The sequence below is a fragment of the Schistocerca cancellata genome, chromosome 4 (assembly GCF_023864275.1).
Source record: "Schistocerca cancellata isolate TAMUIC-IGC-003103 chromosome 4, iqSchCanc2.1, whole genome shotgun sequence".
Taxonomy (NCBI): Eukaryota; Metazoa; Arthropoda; class Insecta; order Orthoptera; family Acrididae; genus Schistocerca; species Schistocerca cancellata.
In genome coordinates this window covers 485,027,406-485,049,357 of record NC_064629.1, presented here as the reverse complement: position 1 = coordinate 485,049,357, position 21,952 = coordinate 485,027,406, and the positions used below count along the sequence as shown (strand labels likewise).

Here is a 21,952-nt window from a genome sequence, read left to right as displayed (position 1 = left end):
CGGCGACGCGTCGCGGCATGGAAGCAATGAGGTTTTGGTAGGTCGCTGGAGGAAGTTGGTACCACATCTGCTCAGTTGGTACCACATCTGCTCACACAAGTCACCCAATTCCCGTAAATTCCGGGGAGGGGGCGATGAGCTCTGACGCCACGTGCAATTACATCTCATGTGGGTTCGATCGAGTTCAGATCGGGCCAGCAAATCAACTGAAGCTCTCCACTGTGTACCTCGACTCACTCCTACACACTCCTCACCTTGTGACATGGCGCATTATCGTGCTAAAAATACCATTGCCGTGGGGGTGTACGTGGTTCGCAACCAATGTACGATACTCCTTGGCCGTTATGGTACCTTGCACGAGCTCCACTGGACCCATGGAGGCCCAGGTGAACGTTTCCCAGAGCATAACTGAGCCGCCGCCAGCTTGTCTCCGACCCGCACTACGTCAAGGAGCTGTTCCCCTGGAAGACGACGGATTCGCGCTCTCCCATCGGCATGATAAAGGTATCGGGATTCATCAGACCATGCAACACCCTGCCACTGCACCAACTTCAAGTGCCGATGGTCAGGTGCTCATTCCAGTCGTAGTTGCCGATGTCGTGGTGTCAACATAGACACATGCATAGGTCGTTGGCTGCGAAGGCCCAGCGTTAGGGGTGTTCGGTGCACCATGTATTCAGACACAATTGTGCTCTGCCCAACACTAAAGTCTGATGTTAGTTCACCACAGTCTACCACCTGTCCTGTTTTACCAGTCTGTCCAACCTACGATGTCCAACATCTGCAACAAGGGATGGCCGCCCAACCCTGCGATGTCTGGACGTGGTTTTACATTGGTTTCACCACATGGTGAAGTCACCACAGCACGCCTCGAACACCCGACAAGTCGTGCAGTTTCCGAAATGCTCGTGCTGAGGGCCATCACAATGTGCCCTCTGTCAAACTAAAACAGATCACGCGCCTCCCCATTCTACACACGGAAAGACGCTCACAGATACTACATGCACCGTGCGTGTGTCTGACTAGCAGTCATTCCTCGCCAGGTGATGCTGCTATCGCCTGGACGGGTTTATATCGATAGTATGTTAGTGGTTCAAATGGTTCAAATGGCTCTGAGCACTATGGGACTCAACTGCTGTGGTCATAAGTCCCCTAGAACTTAGAACTACTTAAACCTAACTAACCTAAGGACAGCACACAACACCCAGCCATCACGAGGCAGAGAAAATCCCTGACCCCGCCGGGAATCGAACCCGGGAACCCGGGCGTGGGAAGCGAGAACTGTTAGTGGTAATGATGTTCTGGCTGATCAGTGTAATTCTTTCGTGGCCACAAAATTTCATCTTCCCATAGACAACGACACGTATATGAGAATGAAGGTACTACGCAGTCTGCTTTACTATGACAAAATATTGAAAGAGCAATGAAAAAAAAGTTGGGTGATACGGCATTGAAAATATTTGAGTCACCATGCACTTCATGGAATTTACTTAAGCTACTGTAAATGGACACACAATCAAATGCATCTCCTGTGTGTTCATTTTCTTTGCTTCGGGGTAAAAATCTACTTTGATCTAATACTGAACAGAAACATTTTAATGACTGACGGCATATAGCCAAACAGACTCAAGATAAACATACTACACATTTAGAGCCATTTGAACCATTTTGTTCAGCATTGTGGCGTGAAAGCTTAAGTTTTTCTATAGTGACAGTAGCCTTCCTTACACATACTACGTCGTCAATGAATGATCATCTTGTGGACTTGCAAACACAGCAATGTGACCATGCGACAAGAAAGAAAGGAGGCTGGTCTACTACTTCGTCGACGTCGAGCTCTTTATAAACAGAGCACTAGCTCAGATGGGAAATAAAGCGGCCGTTTTCTGTTCATGGAACCACTCCCATACACTTATTAAGTGATTTAGAGAAACCACGTGAATTTACATCAGCATGGCTGGACCAGGATTCGAGCCCCGCTTTTATCGAAGGCCAGTCTTATTTCTTACCCGACGCTGCTCCTCGCTCAGTCGTATTGGTCACGCCACCCAGTGAGTCAACAGAGAAAGGATTATCAGATTAGACAAATGGAGCCTCCATCTCTCGAAATGCTGAACATTTAGGATGGTCGAGAGCTGCCGCAGTGGAGCGTATGGATATTAGTACGAATGGTGTGAAATCTACCTTCGGCAAAGCTCTAGGGGCAGATATAAGCTTGGTTGTCAATGTGAGAGTAGACTGGGCGCTGCCAAAACGCTACCTGTTCTATGTAACACTCAACATTCCTCATCTGTAAGTGGCCGTCAAATGAAAAGAGACAGGTGAAAACAAGCAACTGAACTCACTTTTATATTAAAAGTAATCTCCATAAGTGTTAATACATTTATCCCACTGTGAGACAAGACGGTTGCCTACGGAATCACTTTGTACCCATGCGTGCACCTCTTCGAAGCAAATCGACGGCCACCAATGTCTTCTTTCAGGGCTCCAAAAAATATAGAAAACGAGTGAGGAGAGATCAGGACTGTATAGAGGATGTGTCAGGGCTTCGCAGCCAGACTTCAACCGCGTAGTCGAGACAACCTTGGCAACACGTGGGCGGGCTTTATCTTGCAACAAAGTAATGCCGTCCGTCAACATTTCTGGGCATTTGGGCTCGATGGCGCTCTTCAATTTTTGCTAAGTGTCCATATACCACTGTGCGTTATTTGTGGCGTCGTGGTCCACAAAAATCAATAAGCAGCGGACCTTTGTAGTCAAAGAATAAGTTCACCATGACTTTCGCGGGGTTGATGTGCCTGTTTCAGCTACACTGTAGAAGTCGCAGTTTGTGAAGACCCATAGCAACTGGTTTAATTTTTAGGAGACCACAGGTATGATACATTGAAAGACACCTAGCGCACAGTATGACAGGAATCTTAAAATACTAATACGAATTTCGGAAGCATATGATGTCAAGTACCGTACTAAACACTTTCTAACGCTATCCTATCTGCTTTATAAGCTCTATGCAAGGTTCCGACTTAACCTCTCGTCTGCCAATAGTATGTGCATGAAGGAAAGTCTATGTTCAATCCAATATTACTGTTTACGAATATTTTAAGTACCCTGTTGCTGATCGCGATGAGAAATTTGCACCATAATTATTGATGATGGTGGTGGTGGTTTGTGGGGCGCTCAACTGCACACCGTAACTACCTCTACATTGAAATAGTTCCCTTCAAAAATGACAAGTGAAAGCAGCAGGCAAAAAGCAGTGTCGCTACATATTTTTGAAATGCAGGGCGTTATAACCATAGGGCGTCGAAATATATTTGGAGATATTACGGGAGGAAACAGGAAGAATATTTGCAACAGTCGTCTAGCGTAATATCGGATACTATCACACCGAACACCTGGGGATAAATCTTAATTTAAGCTGCTAGAATCATTAGCTCCCTCTCTAATACGGTGGAGCAATCAATTATAAAACTACTTAAACTGTAATTGTTCATAACGCTCGGGAATGCAAAAATCCTATAGTCTAAGGATTATCACGAATCCTCGCATTAATGACCGTCAATCTACACATACTTTACGGTACCAGTAAGCCCCACAATACTTTGAAACATTGAATTCACATACACAAAACACCTTCAAACATCTGATTACTTTACAAATGAATTAAATCACTGTGTTAAATATTTTACGTTAAGCATGTAAGCGAGAAAAAAATTAGGAGAGATTTAAAATTGTGCTCAAATTTTGTTGTTGCAAGTCTTAAAGTGCTGTTATTTCCAAATCCTGGATGAATGAAACCGGGTATTTGCCCCCCGAAAGACAATTTCTAACCATACTACGTGTTTTATTATGTTATACTTTTAACACAGAAACATACCTCTTAAGGAGCTGTTATAACAGTCTTTTTAATTTTCACATTCGGTCTATAACTATGTGAAATATTGAAAATCTAATTTTTATTGCCCCTGGAAACCTTAAGATACGGACCTGCAGCTGTTCTGGATTACGGAATAGTCGCTAAGTTAGGTAGAGGATGACTCAGAGGTGAAGTTACAGACTTCAAGGGATGATGGAGAAAGGTAAATGTATGAAGGTAAGTGAATCTGGCTCGGAAACGACCGAGTCTGAAGTTATACGCGAAAATCGTTCTGATACTTCTGACATTAGAATACATGTACCGGTACTGTTGTTGCTGAGATTGTAGGATACGCAACTTACAGAGATGGTAGTATGGAACGAAACAAGAGAAAATGGCTAGTAAACATGGGCTCTAGACTGCGTACCTCAACAGCTATGAGCAACTTTTTATCTTCGCTACTGTGAAACATCTACTCTACCCAGTAAGTGCCAATAGCTCTTAAAGTATCCATTTTGGAGCCCCTATTTAGTGGACATTTTGTTTCGGTCCATACCACCTCGTCCAAAAACATGTAAACCAAAGAGTTTGCAGTACAGGAGCACCCTCTGTTGAGTTTGGCGACTGCCTGGGGAACGTGAGTAGTTTAAGCAGTGAACTACGGAAGAAGTGGTGTTACAGTTGGGGATTTATTTCGTGGTTAGGATGTGGTTCCCTCACTGTGCTTCAGAAAACGCGAAATGTGGAAAGATACGAAACATTTTACAGCGTTGTGTACTGCATATAGTAGATGGACTGTTGGGAGACTGACTGATTGTATCAGCATGACAATGTGCCCTGTCAAAGCAGCATCTCTGAGGCAAAGGTTTGTGGGCAGTAACATTCCTGAAATGAACTTGCTTGCCGTAAGTCCAGACCTGAACCCAATGGAATACCTTTGGGATGAGTCGACTTCGCTCCAGATCCCAGCGTCCAATATCACTACCTTCCCGGTTTCCGCTCTTTATGAATAATGAGCAGCCATTCCTCCAGAAACATCCAGATACCTCATTGAAAGTGGCCCCTGCAGATTTCTAACCGTCACAGAGGCAAAGGGTGGACACATCCTAAATTAATGAACGGATACTTCTGGGCAGATAGCGTATTTGATTTGAAAGTACGAACATTTTCTTTGTAATTATAATTCTGCCAATTATTAACAGTATTGTCAAATAGAAGAGATATAAGCATTGTGAAATTTTAAGTTAAATAAGATAATATTTAAAAGCGCAGGGTATGCATGATAAAGAAACAACAATTTTTTTTTTCTAAGAGACAATGCGTAATATGATTTTCGATGTTAGCAGACAGAAAGAAAAGCAGGATTTAAACATTTGATCAACTATAACTAGTGCAATACGCGTATACAAAAAGGTATAGTGTAGAACGTTATGTCGTCCACTGGTGGCGCTATTCTTCCGGCAGCAGAATGTTTATGTTGTTGGTCATTCGCATGGACTCGTCGGCGCGGTGTGGACGGGTCGCACAGCACCTCGTTGCCGGTAAACTGAACGTTTACGGTGAACGGCGAGGACTTTACGGGTGCAGGTAGGCCTTTAGTTAATGAGCAATTAAGTCTCCAGGAAGACAGGGCGCAGATTAAACAGACTTTTGTATGGGCGCAGTTTCCGTATACCTGTTTTGCAACGATATGCGAAGAATTCCCCATCCATACAGCACACCTACCTATCGCCACTCATAGAGCGCACGCATCTCTCTCAACAAATCCAGGACAACTGCCTAGAGATACCTGTGCAACCCTTTCTCTTTCCTTGGAAATGCCATTTGTTGCAGTCGCCAACTACATTCCAACATTTACCTACAGCAAGGCTTAGAGGCCGTTATGTCACAGGATTTGACAACTCCGACTCCAGCCAGCATCCAGATTTCCACGATACCTTTTTTCCTTGTGTGGAGCTTTTGGTAAAGCGTATCATTAACCTTAGCTGTCAATTTTGTCGCTCAACAGTACACCTCCAGACTATCTCAAAAGCGTTTCCGGGTTTGGCGGTCTCTCTGCCGCGCGAGCAACGCACGTCATCAAAGATTACAGAGGCGCACGCGATGCCCACTACTATAGCATTTGTGTATTTCCCAACGGGACTGCCCATCATGCGCATATATTTATTAATAGCATTATCATTTGATTTCCGCTTTCTCAATCCAAACGGATTGTCAGCTCCCTGTGTGCCTGCAGACGGGTATATAGGTGTTCGCATATGACGCCTCTTTATCGTGAACATTAAAGTTCAATTGCATCACGAAGAGGTAAGGGTAGAAAACTATGGAAAATTTATCTCGATTCTTTGTCCTCTTTTCATTTCCAGTAACATCAAGAAATAGTTGGTTAGCAAGCGCAGCGATGCTTCAGTTTCCATGGCATCCACTTTGAGCTTAGCATCAAAGGAAACAGTCCTTGATCAACCATGTTCAGTGTTAACAGTCGACCACAAATGGACTGTGTAAATTTCCGCGCTTGCTGTGGTATGAAATAATACAACTGTCGTGTGAGAAAACACAGAATCGTTGTTGGTACAGAGGTGTACTGTCGGAAGATCAAGGGCCTGATACCTTCATTAAGCTTTGACAATACTCCGCTTAGAACACACACCTACAACCAGAAACTGTCGGTAGGCACTAGAATGTTACAGGAAGTTACTGCTGATCTTTATCACGATGGCACAACCAGAAAAATAATATTCACTTTAAAATGGCATGTTCGAAGGATCAGTCATGTTTTAATATTTTTTATTATTATCACGCTTCGGAATAGTAACGCAGTGGGAGGTTTATAGTATTACAACACAACTCTAAGAGACGCTTGCAACCACTGTAGTACAGGAAAGCACAGTCCGGCACCTGAAAAATTTCCACGGACACAGAATTTTTATCTGAAATAAGATAAAGTTTACGGCACCAACCGATAAGAAGGCTACTAAAAAGCGCGAGCATGTTCCAGCATAGCTTATAAAATAAGCGCAGAGATAACGCTTTCTTGCGTGGGCTATCTGTCCATACTAATGGCGGGCTTGCATGAAAAACAGCGCAAGTGGTTCAGAAAATTTAAAGACTTCAGGTAGTGTTTTTCCATCTTTGTTATTTTCTTAATGCGTAGCCTCAATGCGCGTTGCATTAGTCAACATTCGGGCAAGAATATCTTAGCGCTTCAGTGGCAATATTTTCGAAGAAAACTGCCAGTACTTTCCTCTGTTTTTCGCACTCAAACTAAACTATTTTAAACTCACGTAAAATATTTAGAATCCGGAAAGTTTCAGATAAGTTTTTAGAATAATCCTTTGCTTTTGATGGGAATGTATTTTTTCCATCTCTATTAATGCATACGCTTTACTGAAGGGCCAAATCTCATTCCTCTGGACACGATGAGTGCAGCAGTCGCTAACTTACAATCTCTAGGGGGTCTCCAGCTTATAATCCCCCTATTCTGATTGTTCCAGTATCCTGAGTATCAACTCAAGACTCATGAGTCACTTCTACAAGAATTAACGGGCGTATGGTCTGTACAACATTTTCAGAAGTTGTGATATTGCCTTGGACTCCGCAAAGTTAGGGTAAGTTTTCAGTAAGTTACTACCTGCCTACCAGGAATGACTTAATATTCCACGTGAAGGATTGTTCACAACCGAAAACTGCCAACATGGCTCTGCTTCTGTTTCCACATTATATATAAAGTGGAAAGTGTCATTATTAAATAAGAAGCAGTATGCTGCCTACTTAATATAAGACGAACTATGATTTAAAGGCGCGAATAATTGCTACGGTTTTCGAAAGACAGCATTATCACTGGACGACGCAAACTAGTTGCCAAAGTTGCACGGTATATCTAACAAATATTTTGTGAACGTACAAACTTCGGAACCCATGTTCAACTCCGAGCTTCGTTCGATGGTTATAGATGTAAAGAAATGGATACGGCTTTCAACTGGACCACGTCTCATACAGCACAAAGACTCTTCAAACCAACTTTGGTTTCATGCCGTATTTAACACTGCACGGAGTAATATTCACGGAAACTTTATGCCCTCTAAGTCTACAGTTGCCATACTTGTGTCTTGCCGCAAAGTCATTTTTTTTTTGTAGCAGAATAAAAGTAGTGGGCGAAATGAATCCGTTACTACCCCTTTCATAGAGTTCACTATTAATAGGGGCTTCCATTGTTTGATATTATCTAGACATCTTCAGAAAATGTTGTATCTTTATTGTTGGTTCGTTCTGAATCATTTTTCCTCCTTTCAGATTTTAAGAAAGCCTGTAAAACATTAACACTTTGTTATACGAGACGGAAACGCAACAAATCTAATAAAAATGCGACTACGTATACTTCGTTTCCTTCTAGTTATGTGAGCTATTTATTACTGTATAGGATTGACTTCTAAAACTCAAGATCTCATTCCTATATAACAACTCCAAAATTTATCGACCATGTTTTAGGATCCAATTAATACCCGAATCGCTTCTGATGAAACTTTTAGTGAAACAGCGGAAGTAAATACGACTGACATGATGACGCACTTGCTTCATTATTACAGTTCTTTGTAAAACTGCACTACAGCGAAAACAACTATGATCCATAGTCGAGTATGTTTCGTACTCTTTAGTTTGGGATAGACCTTTCCAGTCTTAGAGGACGCAGACCATACACAGAAGCATTTATTTACTTAAATTATTTATATTCTAAATACCATCAGCATGTTGCTTCGCATGCATATCAAACCCCATGTTTCCAGAAGCGTGGTCTCTTTGGTTTCCAGATTGGATAGGAATTGGCTACACATCTAATGCTTCTTCACTCATTGTTAACTGCAGTGCCAGTGGAGCACTAAGTATGCAGCCGATTGTTTCAGAATACGGTACTCGTTGACAAGAGCTCACCCTATAGGAAACATGTCATTTAATTGCCGCGAAGTTCTTAACCATGCTCCCACTTTTCAAATGCCGTAAACCTTACCGCTAATAAAGGAATATGTACTCACCACCACCACGAATGCAGAAACCCAGGAGGTTCGCCTAGCGTTATGTTTTTCTCCCATCGGATCTGGAAAACAAGAAGAGAGCGTTAGCAGGGGCCGCCAAACCACGCTCAAAACCTGTATTGATTTTTGCGGACGCGCAGTCCCTCGCCAGCTGGCTGTCTGCAGGGGTGCTGCCCCGGCCTCAGCTGCGCCAGTCACAACTGCGCTCGTACAAATACATCACTTACCACTGCCACTGGAAAGGTGTTGTCTGAACTGAGTGTTTATCGATTCTGTATTACGTATCCTCCTACAAATTTTGAAAATGCTACAATAATTCAGTAGGTCATTAATTCTTTATCGTGGCTTGACGAAGGCATATTTAAATATCTAGGAAAAATTTCGCTATTAAAAATTACTTGAAAGTCAAGCTCAGTTAAACAACATTGTATAATGTGAATGTAAAACACGAAGGCGAATCGCAGTTTTACATTTTATATAGACTGACGGAAAAAAAATCTCAACACATGCGACATAAACGAAAGTTGGTAGATGGGTTTCTACCCATCAGGTTTGCTCTAAATACACGCGGAATCATCCATGCATTCAGTTGCTGGTTTTCATGCTCACTTTGATTGGATTGAACATCGATCTACTTCTCCGCAGTTTCGTGATACAACGGGGTTAGATTCCTATTGCTCCTGGTCTTCAGCGCCCCATTATCACTATAGTATTAACGTTCCCTTTAAATGTTTACGAAATTTTACTTTTTACGGTAGACAGCGGGAAACATTCCCGATGTTTCTGCAGTTCTTTATGGGAAATCCTGTGTAAGATTCATATCAACAGGGTGCCTTTGCTGGGTGAAAACCTTAAACGTAACCTAAATGACAGAATATCCTGTCACATAATTTCAAATTAACTGTCGTTAAATTCCTCTATTATTGCTCCAAGATGCTATTTGTAAATTCCTTTTAGTACTGGGTTACTACCATGTGCTTTAGAGTGTCTTCTCCGTTTAAAAGCTGTGAACTCACTGTCAAATATATCATGGATTATGGAGTGAATCTATGATGAGACTGCTGCATCGTAACCCAGCATGAGCAATTTTTAGAACAAAAACGTGATTGGAAATTAGGTTTTTCCTCATGTTTGTATCCTGCCCTTGACGAGCCGAACAAACCGTTAACTCTGGAGCAATCCGATTTTCTCTACGAGTCATATTTGACTCCTGATTGCCATGGAAGACATTTATTTCAAGGACGACGTGAGAACACTCAGTTCATCTGGGAAACGCGAAAACGTTGTTCTTAAAGTTTGAAGGCGATATGAACTGCGGTCTGGTAAGTACAATCCAAGAAAGTTCATGAACGATGGCAAGCAAACATTCGCCCTGGGTTACTGGTGACATTCGTAGAATATTCCGAAATCAAAGATTACTACACTATCGCTAGGAGAGGGACTGCAGGGATGCTAAAAAAAAGTTAATCTTAAGAAGGGCTATGCGTGAAGCATAGAATAGTTTTAAGTCAAATCCTGGGCAAAGATTTACCAGAAAATACTAGGAAATTCTGGTCATTCGTAAAGTCAATGAACAAATCCAAACCTTCCATTCAATATCTCGCGGATCCGTCCAGTGTCGAAACTGAGTACAGCACAAAGAAAACAGGAATTTTCAATTCCATATTAAAAAATGTATTTACTAAAAGTATAGGCATACTAACCTACCTATGTTACACCGCCGCACACTTAGAAATTGGCTATGGCGGCATCAGCATCCCTGGCAATGATAATTGAACTATTAGGGCAAGTCAACAGAAGACGACACAGATTGCAAAGAAGTATGTGAACTGTTTATTATTTCAAAGTAATCGCCATAACTTACTGCATTTGTCCCGCTGTGAGGCAAGACGGTCAATGCCTTCACGGAAAAATGTTTGCGGTTGTCTGCAGAACCATGATTGTACTAATGCGTGCACCTCTTGGTCCCATGTAAATCACACCACAGATGTCTTTCTTCAGGCCTCCAGAAATATGGAAAACACATGGGGAGAGATTGGAACTGCATGGGGGATGTGTATGGGCTTCCCAACGAAACTTTTTATTCAAAATAACAGGCACGCCAGCTCGAAGAAAGTCATGATGACTTTTTCTTAGACTGCAGGATCCTGCTGCTCGTTGACTTTGTGAAAAACTTGGAAAAAACAGAAGCGCGCCATTAAATCAAAACCGCCCACAAATGTTGACGGACGGCATTCTGTTGCAGGATAATGCCCGCGCATATGTTGTCAAGGTTGTCTCGAATACGCTGCAGAAGTTACACATCCTCCATACAGTCCCGATCTCTCCTATTGCGTTTAACATATTGTTGGAGCCCTGAAGAAAGAGATGGGTAGCCGTCAGTTTGCTTCGGACGAAGAGGTGCATGCCTGGGTACAATCATGGTTCCGTAGGCAACTGCAAACATTTTTCTTTGAAGGCATTGACCGTCTTGCCTCACTGTGGGATAAATGTAATAGCAGTTATGGCAATTACTTTTGAAATAAGTTTCCTTCCTTTTTTCCGTATGTCTCGTTTTCATTTGATTGCCCCTAACTGATAAAGGGAACAAGTCACTTGGACTTGAAGGAATTCCAATTTGATTTTACATACAATACTCCATGGAACCAGCTCCTTTGCTAGCCCATAGTTATAATCACCTGAGCAGCGAGGACTCCAGTGTGACTGAAGACTCTTCTCCAGGTCATCCTTGTATACAAAAAGGGCAATAGATAGGATGCACAGAATTTTAAATCAACACCGGTAATGTCCTTCTGTTGCTGGATTATAGAGCAGACACACTATCAGATCAAAGGTATCTGGACACCCAAATGTAATGCTGAACTGACCATTCAGTATCACAAAAGGTGAACCCACCAATATGAAAGGAGACAGGGAGAAATGTGTGTTATCAGTAGAGAAGCAATAACAGCACAATGGTCTATCAGGAGAGCTCAGTGACTTCGAACGTAGACAAGTCAGTGAATGTCACTTATGTAAGAAATCCATCAGGGACATGTCAACCCTTCTAAAGCTGCCCATGTCTACTGTTAGTGACCTGATTGTGGGGTGGAAACGCTGAGGAATGACCACGGCTTAACCAGGAACACGAAGATGTCATGTACTGATGGACAGGGGCCATCTAGTATTGCAGAATGTGTTGTAAAAAATCACAAGAAATTAGTGGAAGGAATCACGCTTGAGTTCCAAAGTGCTACCAGCAGTCCAGCTAGCACAATGAATGCGTAGGGAGTTAACACTACATGCATAAGGATATGAACACATTTTACAAAAGAGTGTACTGTGTACTGCAGAGTAACAGTTCAGAGATGATGACTGACTTTATCAGCCTGACAATGCACCCTGTCGAAACAGCGTCTGTGTGGCAGTTATTTGTGGACAGTAATATTCCTGAAACATATTGGCTTGCCGAGAGTCCCAACCTGAGCCCAATGGAACACCTTTGGGATGAGTCAGAATGTCAACTTGACTCCTGGTCCTACTGTCCAATATCACTACCTTCTCTGGTTTTGGCTCTTGAAGGATGGAAGGATAGTCATTCCTCCAGTGATATTTAGACACCTCACTGCCTGTGTCCCCAGCAGACTTCTAGCCGTCAAAGGTGAAGGGTAGGCACACACCATATTAATGTCCAGTAATTGGATGACCAGGCACTGTTAATCACATAGGGCAAGCACAAAAATTATTATTATGCTCAAAGAAAACAAGTTTATCTCAGAGAATTGGCACAAATTTAGAAAAACAGTTATGTGCAACACAGCTTGCTCCATTCATGGAGGTCACCTTGAAAACAACAGACACAGGTGAAAAAAATAGGTTTCTTCTCTTCAGATTTTAGTACCACATCATACAAAATCTTCAGCTAGTAACCAGGATATGATTGCATGAAGTATCTTCACAAAAATATGATTGGCTGGAGGAATATTTCACTAAACAAGTCCAGTACATTGTACTGATCAGTGAATGTTCCACAGAGAATAAAGTACAATTGGGTGTCCCCAAAGAAAGAATATTGTTAGTTCTAATATTTTCAATATATGTAAATCATTTAACCAGCAGCACTGTAAGTTTGTTTGCCAATGATGCAGTAGCGGATAGCAAGCACTATCACTAGATGATCCTATGGAACTGCAAGAAGACCCTGACAAGAATTCCACTTCATGTAATGTCTGGCAGCTGACCTCAACTGTGGGTAAATTTTACATAATGTCTGTAATAAAGTGAAAAGGCAGTGTAATATCTAATTACACGGTTAGTGGTGAGCACCTTTATCCCTTCACATTATGAAGTATTAATGGTAATATTAAGAAACAATATGAAGAGGGACAATCACGTGAAAACTATTAGGGAGGCCAAATGAAAGACATAGATTCGTTGGAAGGATTTAGGTGAAGTATGGCACATCAAATAGAAATTGCATTAGTGCAGACAATTCTTGAGTAGTGTTGCAGTGTTTGGTGTCCATCTGAAGCAAGTATGTCAGCACATACCAAAAAAATTCAGAGGCACACTTATATAATCCTAACAGCTCAGTATGGCTCATATTATAGTGTAACCATAATGCTTGGAGAGCTTAATTGGGCAGCTTAGGAATAAAGATGAAACAGTTCTCACAAAACCCTTTTGGGTAAATTTAGAGAACTTGTATGTGAAGATAACTGTTCAACCATTATGCTGGCACCAACATATATCTCTTAGGGATCACGAGGAAGAGGTGAGAGACATTACAGTCTGAACAGAGGCATTTACACATACATTTTCACCTCACTCAATACAGGAATGGAATAGGAAGGTGTGGAAGATCACAGTGCCATAACGATGTCTGTAACTCTCGTCGATACCACAGAATACAGTGATGTCTCACTGCATACTGCAACAATGAATGGGACTGGCTGGTGAAGCCACAACCTGTCTCCCAGCTCCACAGTGCCACCACAGAGGCCGATATACAGCTGAGCAGAGAAGGGCTAAGCCCAGTTTGTAATGTCTGATCAAGAAGACTACATCTATTTAGGACACAAGTTACTCATGTCTTGGATTGAACTGTCACTATAAACTTTGCACTTCCAGAGAAGAATTAAGCAAATGTGCACATCAAGTGCAGCTTTAATATCCAAAGACAGTTGCAAATATTCAGCACATGCCTTTGGAAATGGATTTTATTAAGTTAAGCAAATAAAGTGAACTAATATTTCATATGTTTTAGTTACACGCCACAGTCTCCCATACCAATCAAAGAAACCACAGTTATACTGGACGATTGCAGTTTCAACAGGACATAACAGAAAGAAAATTTATAGTTCTGGTATGATGTAGCCTTTACTTTGCACTGTACAGTGGCTTGCAGAGTATTCATTTAGATTTAGGTGTATTAAGAGGTTTAATATACGTGCATGGAAAACTTAAAGGAATAGTAATGAATTTCCTCCCAGGATTTGTGTGCAGAGTTTAAGATATCAGTAACTATCATAAGGAAGTTATTTCTACCACTATTTCTATAGATCAATGAATATAACAGAAATACACACAAGCCTAACACATGTTATGAGCATAACTAAAGCAGTGACTTTGTATCTGCAGTGCCAAGGTATCTATTGTTGCCTGTGGTATTTCGGGTATAATTCATTGTGACAATATAATTTGTTACACCCCTACAGAGATAAATGACAGTAATGACATTTAATACAGAGGCCTAAGCCTAAACTTTACTATGGATACAACAAGGTGCAGAACTAGAGATTATTGAAGATTGACAGCTGTAAAAGCACATCTGTGTTGTTTACATTTAAGAACAGTGATGAGGTGTATCAACTCGTTTGCATCAAAAAACTTAATAAGAAACAATGTGGCCTAGATTAATTGCATTTTCTTTGATAAAAAAATCAGCCTCAAGCAAAAGTAATAAAAACGCAAAACCCTATACTGCACCCATCATAGAGCCATGGCGATACAGTTGGCAGACACACATTTAACACTCTCCTTATCCAGCAACAATGCGCTCTGCACAAGCCAGGGACAATCTGTAAAAAAAAGTAACTAGCCATAAAAACTCTTCTTCATACAGTGTTCACTATTAACACCTTCACAAGTCTAATAGACACTTGTCCCACAGTAACTAGGCAGTTTGACCAGGCTGCATTGATGCCATTTCTGATGTTTTGTGCATCATTTAAGATACTTTCAGCTGAGTTGAAGTCCTGTGAGTTTGCAGGCCAGGCCAGGTTTGTCACTACTCCTCAATGTTCTTCGTGCAAATGCTTTCAGTACAGAGAATGTAGGAGTTGTCATTTTTGGCGACAGAGCAGGTAATGCTTTGATGCTAATTAAGATGACAGACAAATGCAAACATTTGATATTCTAGCAGCCAGTAACACCACACCAAGAACTCATCGATAAAGTTGTCGTCCACTTCTTCTCAACCTGGTGGAACCAGGGTTGTTTGTGTAGCAGTGTTAATCTTGAGGCTTTGCCTACAGCTGTGTTTTTCTTTTATGTCTTTATGCGTATATGGATTGGACTTCTCTTTGTGGTACTGTTATCTGTGTGCAGTTTCTCTGTTTTGGATTTGCTCCTTCCTTCCAAAGTGCCTCATCTCTTATGATGGATCTGATGCTCACGTGGTGGATGTGGTGGCCAGAACTGATCAACAGTGTTGACTTCTGGTTGATGAGCAAAAATAATGCTCTAATGTATTACATTGTTTTCTTATGGATCTCAAAGTGATTTTTTCATGTGAGCTTCCAGTCAAGGATGACTCCCCCTAGGTCTTTTGTTGATAGTACATAGGATATGCTGGTTGAAAAGGTCAGTGGTGTTGACATCTGTTTGGTGTCTTCTGATAAAGATCAGCCCCTTTGCTCTTTGTGGCATTGAAAGCTATTCACCATTCTGCAGCCTACTGCTGTTATGTCCTGGTAAGCTTTCTGTAGTCTTGCATGTACAACAGCTGGCCAAAAACTTGTAGTGGTGAGCACCGTATCAGCAGCATACACTGTTTTGCTGACCCTCTGAGATGTGGGGTTTCTGTTGTATGAAATGTACAGAATGGAGGGCAAGGATACTTCCCTGTTGATAACTCAGCATGGATCATGGAGGTGTGTGTGTGTGTGGGGGGGGGGGGGGGGGCACGTGCGCGCACTTATGCATTGACACTCCATCCCCTACATGGACAATGAAGGTATGATGACGTAAGTAGCTGGAGGCAAGCAAGACTTACAGTTAGTAGGGTGAGAGCTCCGATTTAACACCTTGAAAGCATGCCACTGTGCCAAACACTGTCAAATACTTTTGATACATTCCACCCAAGTATTCCATTTTGGCAAAAGCAAGTACCACATTCTGTCATGGGAGCAATGTCTTCTTCCGTTTCTCGTCTGCAAGGAAGTCTGATACACTGTCTTTGATCAAACAGAGATGTTGCTGGTTGACAGGTTGATTGAGGGGGTTGAACATTGCTCTCAAAGGCTTCTGCCAAAGTATTTGCCTTGTTTACTCATGTGTCTGCTGGTCACTAGGGTGTGGTAAATGGTGGAAATCTGTCTGGTGAACGCTCTATAACCCAAGATGGAGTGTCAGGTTCCAGGATGCAAGCTTTTCTTCCCATCTTCTAGCAAGATCGGTTGGTGCTACAGAAGATTTATGTGCCACTTGGTGGCTGGGTGAAGAGTCTTGTGCCACTCTCTGCCTAGATGATTTTGTTTCCTGGTGAGCAGGATTACCACAGGACATAGAACTGGAGTAGTAGTACTGGCAATGTGGTTCAGCAGAGTGGTGAGTTGGAGAGTGCCGATTGCCATATTGTTATTGTTGTAGTTGTTGTTGTTGTAGTTGTAGTTGTTGTTGACTACATCTTCCAAATTAGTGTCATCAATTAGCACTGCAGCAATAATTATGAAGACATGTTCTCAGAAGTGCTTTCAGTTTGTCTTCCTGGTGTTAAGATGTGGGTGTCGAGGTAGGCTCCATCATCAAACTGGAGGCCACTGAAAGATGGCCTGATTGGAATTTGTGGACAATGTTTGTGTCTAGAAGTCAGTTGATGCTCTTAATGATGGTTATGTCAAGGATATCCAGATGACTATCAGAGACGGTACATTCATCTGGCCTGCACACTTGAGCTCGACATCACTTTGCAGCTCACTGTAGTCTTTGTACACCAAAGTTAGTGATGTGGGAATTTCATTCCTGGTTCTTGGCGCTGAAGTCTCCAGCAATAAAGACCTTGCCCCTTGCCTAAGTTGCAGAAGGGCACCTGCACCCTTGACTGAGATGTGTCCCTTTGGCACTCTACACACTGCGACGAAGGTAACTACCATTGGGTGGTTTCTGTTATGACAGAACTGACCTTTATAATATCAGTTGTGGTGAAGTAACATGGTGATTAATTATGGATTCTTTCACACAGATTGCCGTTCCTCCACCATGCGTCAGTCTGTTATTCCTGTAATGTGCATAGTTGACAATATTTACTGTTAGCTCAGGCTTCAGATTAGTTTTGATGACTAAACCGACAGATTTCAATCTGATGGTGGGGCAGGAAACTGAAGTTCAGGACGGGAGGGAAGAGACTGTTTGCATCCCACATCGCTGTGTGTAGATTCTGCAGTCTTGTAAAGTCGGCCATGTTTGAGGTGCGTTTCCTCTTATGTCGGTGCAGTGCTGCATCTTATGGCAGCTTGGTTGTTGGCCAAAATGACGTTTGGCACATTGTCCAGGATCGTAGCTACAGCTTATAGCATTTCGTTCACTGTTCAGATGTCTTGAGGAGGGTGGCGAGTTCTGTTGCTGGCTGGTAAGCAATGGGTTGGCATGCTTCAAGCCGGTTTACAGATGGTGGTGCAAGCCCTACTGATTTTACAGGAGCTGCTGCAGGCGTGCTTGTGGTGATGGTGGCTGATGCACAAGCTGTTCCTGTATGTCAGTGAAGTGAAGATCGTCCCTCATGGTGAGGACGTGTTGCTGACGCACAGATGTGGTAGGTGTGGCAGATGCGGTTTGGTCCATTCTGGGCTAGTTTCTTCTAAAGGTCCTCGCCTGGTGCATCTTCTGCGTCAGTGGTTTGAGTTCTCACTGGCCACAGCGTGTGTTTCTGTGAATCTAGCATCCTCTGCAGCTTGTGGGACAGATTTGTGGAAGTGCATATTTCGCTGGTTTGTCTCTACATCCACTGTCTACTGTGTTCTGCTGTCACTGAGGAGGAAAGCCATCAGTGGAATCTTCCGTTCGAGCCACGCATCATCATTCTCTACACTTTGGTAGTAACAAATCCGATGTCTTCAAGGACTGCCTTGACCGTGTCTTCTGTCGTCTTTATCCGAGTTTCTCGAAGATCAACTCTTCACATCTTGGGTTTTAACAATGGGAACATTAAACACCGTATATTCATCGTCCCAACCATGTTCATAACATCAACATAGTCCGTCCCAGTGGTAAGCCTAAGCTTCAAGCTTCCCCCCTCTAGTGTTTTGCTGTTAAGTCCGACTCACAGATGGCTTATCCTGTTGTACAAGATTCTGCATTCTTCTGGAAACACAGTACAGCTGGTGGCAGGTTCTGTCTAGCATTGGGTGGTTTTTATTGTTGTTCTTCTTGTCGTTGTTGTTTACAACTTGCTTCTTTTGCTGGTGCTTCACAGTCATCTACAGCTACGAAAGTGTTTGTTGTCTCCACTGGATGGGCGCGTTTTTTTCCGTGGTGGCCTTACGAAAGCTCCGTCGGTAGCCGTCGAAGAACGTTGTACTCCTGTTTTTGTGGTTACTGCTGGTAGTTTTCTTCCACTAGCTGGAGCAGAAGCTTCTATTTCCATGTCTTCATTGGGAGAATCCAAGTTTAAATCCATATTGTCGTCCGTGTGCAAATGCCGGAATGTCACCAAATCGCGATCCTCCCCACTTTTCCCGGTCGTCGTCGTAGCAAGCCCCGCCAGACGGCGACCGGCAGACTACGACGGGTCAACAGCCTTGTTCGCCCTTACATCTGCGACATCTGGCGCTGGAATTAGAACCGGTCATCATTTAAGTAAAACATGGCAGAGTATCTTCCGGCGTGCACCAGTCTTTGCACACCATCCTCCGGGAAGACTTCCTGAACACGGCGTCGTGTACACGGAGAGAAACTTTATTCTTTTGACCACACGACGAAAGCTGTCCTGCATGAACCACTACTTTTGTGTTTCCAGACTGCAACTGGACAGGAGTGTGCGGGTCTCTTGTGTGCAATTCACTCCGAAGTTTGTTTCGAGTTGAGCGGAAAGACTAGCGTTAATGTCCTATAGTGATCTCTTACTTATTGTGAAATAATTTTCGTTCATTTTTGCCAAGTTATTGGCAAAGGGCACTACTGAACTGTAAAGTTCATTTCAATCCATGGCTATATCTGTTCGGACTGTCTATAGCCTATAAAACTTCTTTGCCGATAGCTGCATCAAAGAATGCTAGGAGTCAAGAACAGGTCTTTAAATGGTTGAATTCCGTCCCAACTCTGATGTGAAGTTATTTCCTTCCAGACTCTGATGTCTGGCACTGTCTAGTTCGCCGTGTCCATGAGCCTCAAGTTCCTGTACGTGCCTTAACGTGCCCCATGAATAAACGTCTGTTCAGTAGTGGTTGTTGCTGTTTGTTTTCGTCGTCGTCGTCGTCGTCGCCGCCGCCGCCGCCGCCATCGCTTCTGTCTTCCCTTGTCCGGAGACTGGTTTGATATAGCCCACCGCTGTGTGAGCTTCCGTACTACTGTAATCACCATCTATTTGACCTTGCTTTCTATAGTCAAGCCATTGATTTCCTCTATAAATTCTAGGGACTTCACTATTTGGACAATTCATTGCTATATTTACATACATAACTCCACAAACTACCCGCACTGCTATTTGATTGTAGAGGTGCTCTATAAGGCAATGAAAGAGTAGAACGCCAACTACAATTTTCCATACAAACTGACAAAATGTTTGCATTCGTGCCCCAACATTCTGATGATTGCGACGATACGTGGAAGTATGAGACGAACCAGGTACTATGTGCAATAATATTCTGATACGATATAATTTGATTATAGTCCATTTGGCCATAAGAGATTGTTACGAATAGCTGTTACAGTCAGAACTTCACTGAGAGAAACGTTGAAAATGTCTTACCTCTGACAGAAACGTTTGAGCCGCCTTCTGCGCACCAACATGAAGCAGATACTCGTACACGTAAAGAGCTAACCTGCAAAACAAAAGGAAAACATTACTACAGCGGACACAACAGAACACTTGACATGCTGCAGTTCTAACGAATTACTGGCGGGCATATCTTCCAAAATTGCACAACATGATGTGATAAAACGAAAATTACCATCTGTGTATCCTTACGCAACAGGACTGACACTGCTTTCTACCGTATAATTCAAAGTGAGAGCTTAAGACTAAATAATGATTTTGTACAGCCTTCACAAACTTTCTAGTTGCACATCGAGCATTACAGTTTTTAAAGACCTGTAACGTTTCCTCAGTTTTGGTAATGGAAAAGGCGGAGAGGTCAAGGTACCTGAAATATGTCTAATACATTGGTTCTAGCTCCTTGTACTCCCTAATGTTTTATGGTTGCTTTGAGAACATGTAATATCTTTCATGCAAAAGAAATCAAACGGGGTATTAAGTCCTGATAATTTTGTCCTGAAGGAAGAAGGGGGAAGGAAATAATTTTTAGTAAACATCAAGGAACCTACTTCTCCGTTCCGCTGCATCTCTATTTCCAAGTCTTCGTGGAGAGTGCAGAATCGCTAGTTTAAATTTCACAGGAATATGCACCACCATAAAAACCATAACCTTCGCATTAAAGCTGCAAGAACCCGATGTAAGCTGTTATGTTGCCGATTTCTATATAACAGACAAACATTATGTATAATAAATACTTGAACCATAACGGATTGAATATCAAGGGCCTCGACTGATTAAAATAAAAGTAACTGAAGAAGAAAATAGTTTATTTGTGTTTGTGTTACGTTGGGAAATACCACAAAATCTCGCAGAAATTTTCCTAGGAAACGAATGACTCGGAAAGAAGATGATAAATGATCAGAAATATCCACATACATATCTACCGATGACTTGTCTCAGCTGCAGAATTTAGTTCGTGGATGGATTGGTTCAAATGGCTCTGAGCACTATGGGACTTAACATCTATGGTCATCAGTCCCCTAGAACTTAGAACTACTTAAACCTAACTAACCTAAGGACAGCACACAACACCCAGCCATCACAAGGCAGAGAAAATCCCTGACCCCGCCGGGAATCGAACCCGGGAACCCGGGCGTGGGAAGCGAGAACGCTACCGCACGACCACGAGATGCGGGCAGTTCGTGGATGGAATGGATTATGAATTTGTGTAATGTGAGAAAATCAATCGCCTTTTCCTTAACCAAAATATGAAACGATTCTGTAAGTACAAACATTAATCTTGAGAACAATATGAAAATAGCGAAACATAAACTAGAATGGTTGAAAAATGATTTGAAGCCTTTTCCTACAGGATATGAGTTCGGTGCCTTGACCACGACAGCAATTTATACAACAGTCTTTCAACTTAGTCTCAAATCTAATAATTTCGTGCAGAAAATCTACTCAGACTTATCACTGGGTGGATGTGGAAAGGTTCACTTCGGCAAGATGTAAGACAATCGTCCAGGAGAAAGCATGTGAACCTTTGCTAGGGAAATAAATGTTTCCGTTGCCAGTTAGTTTTGCTAGTGATACTAAGACGGTTCCATCCCTGTGGCCACTTATTTTTCTGTTGTGATGACATGTCGCACAGCAATACATCATGGCATTTATGTCACCAAGGAAATACCGAATTTTCACACATGTGCGAATCTGACCAGGGAGTAAGTATTTCCTGTAGTCCGTCCGTAAAACCAGATGAATATCGGACAGGATTTACATAATCTATAAAACGCAAACATCAGTAATATCCGAAGATACGTCGCAAAAGACAATACTTATTGGGAAACACCCCTTGACAAATACTATGTAATCTAGAGAAACTGATGAATG

At 42.3% G+C, this 21,952-nt stretch overlaps 1 protein-coding gene across 1 annotated transcript in view; it reads right to left on the bottom strand.

The window, feature by feature from the left end:
- LOC126183219 (single-stranded DNA-binding protein 3-like) overlaps positions 1 to 21,952 on the bottom strand; it is a 346,891-nt gene that overhangs the window by 259,038 nt on the left and 65,901 nt on the right. Inside the window, 2 exon segments of the mRNA XM_049925001.1 lie at positions 8,887 to 8,948; positions 20,054 to 20,126. Coding sequence (XP_049780958.1) covers positions 8,887 to 8,948; positions 20,054 to 20,126 — 135 coding nt within the window.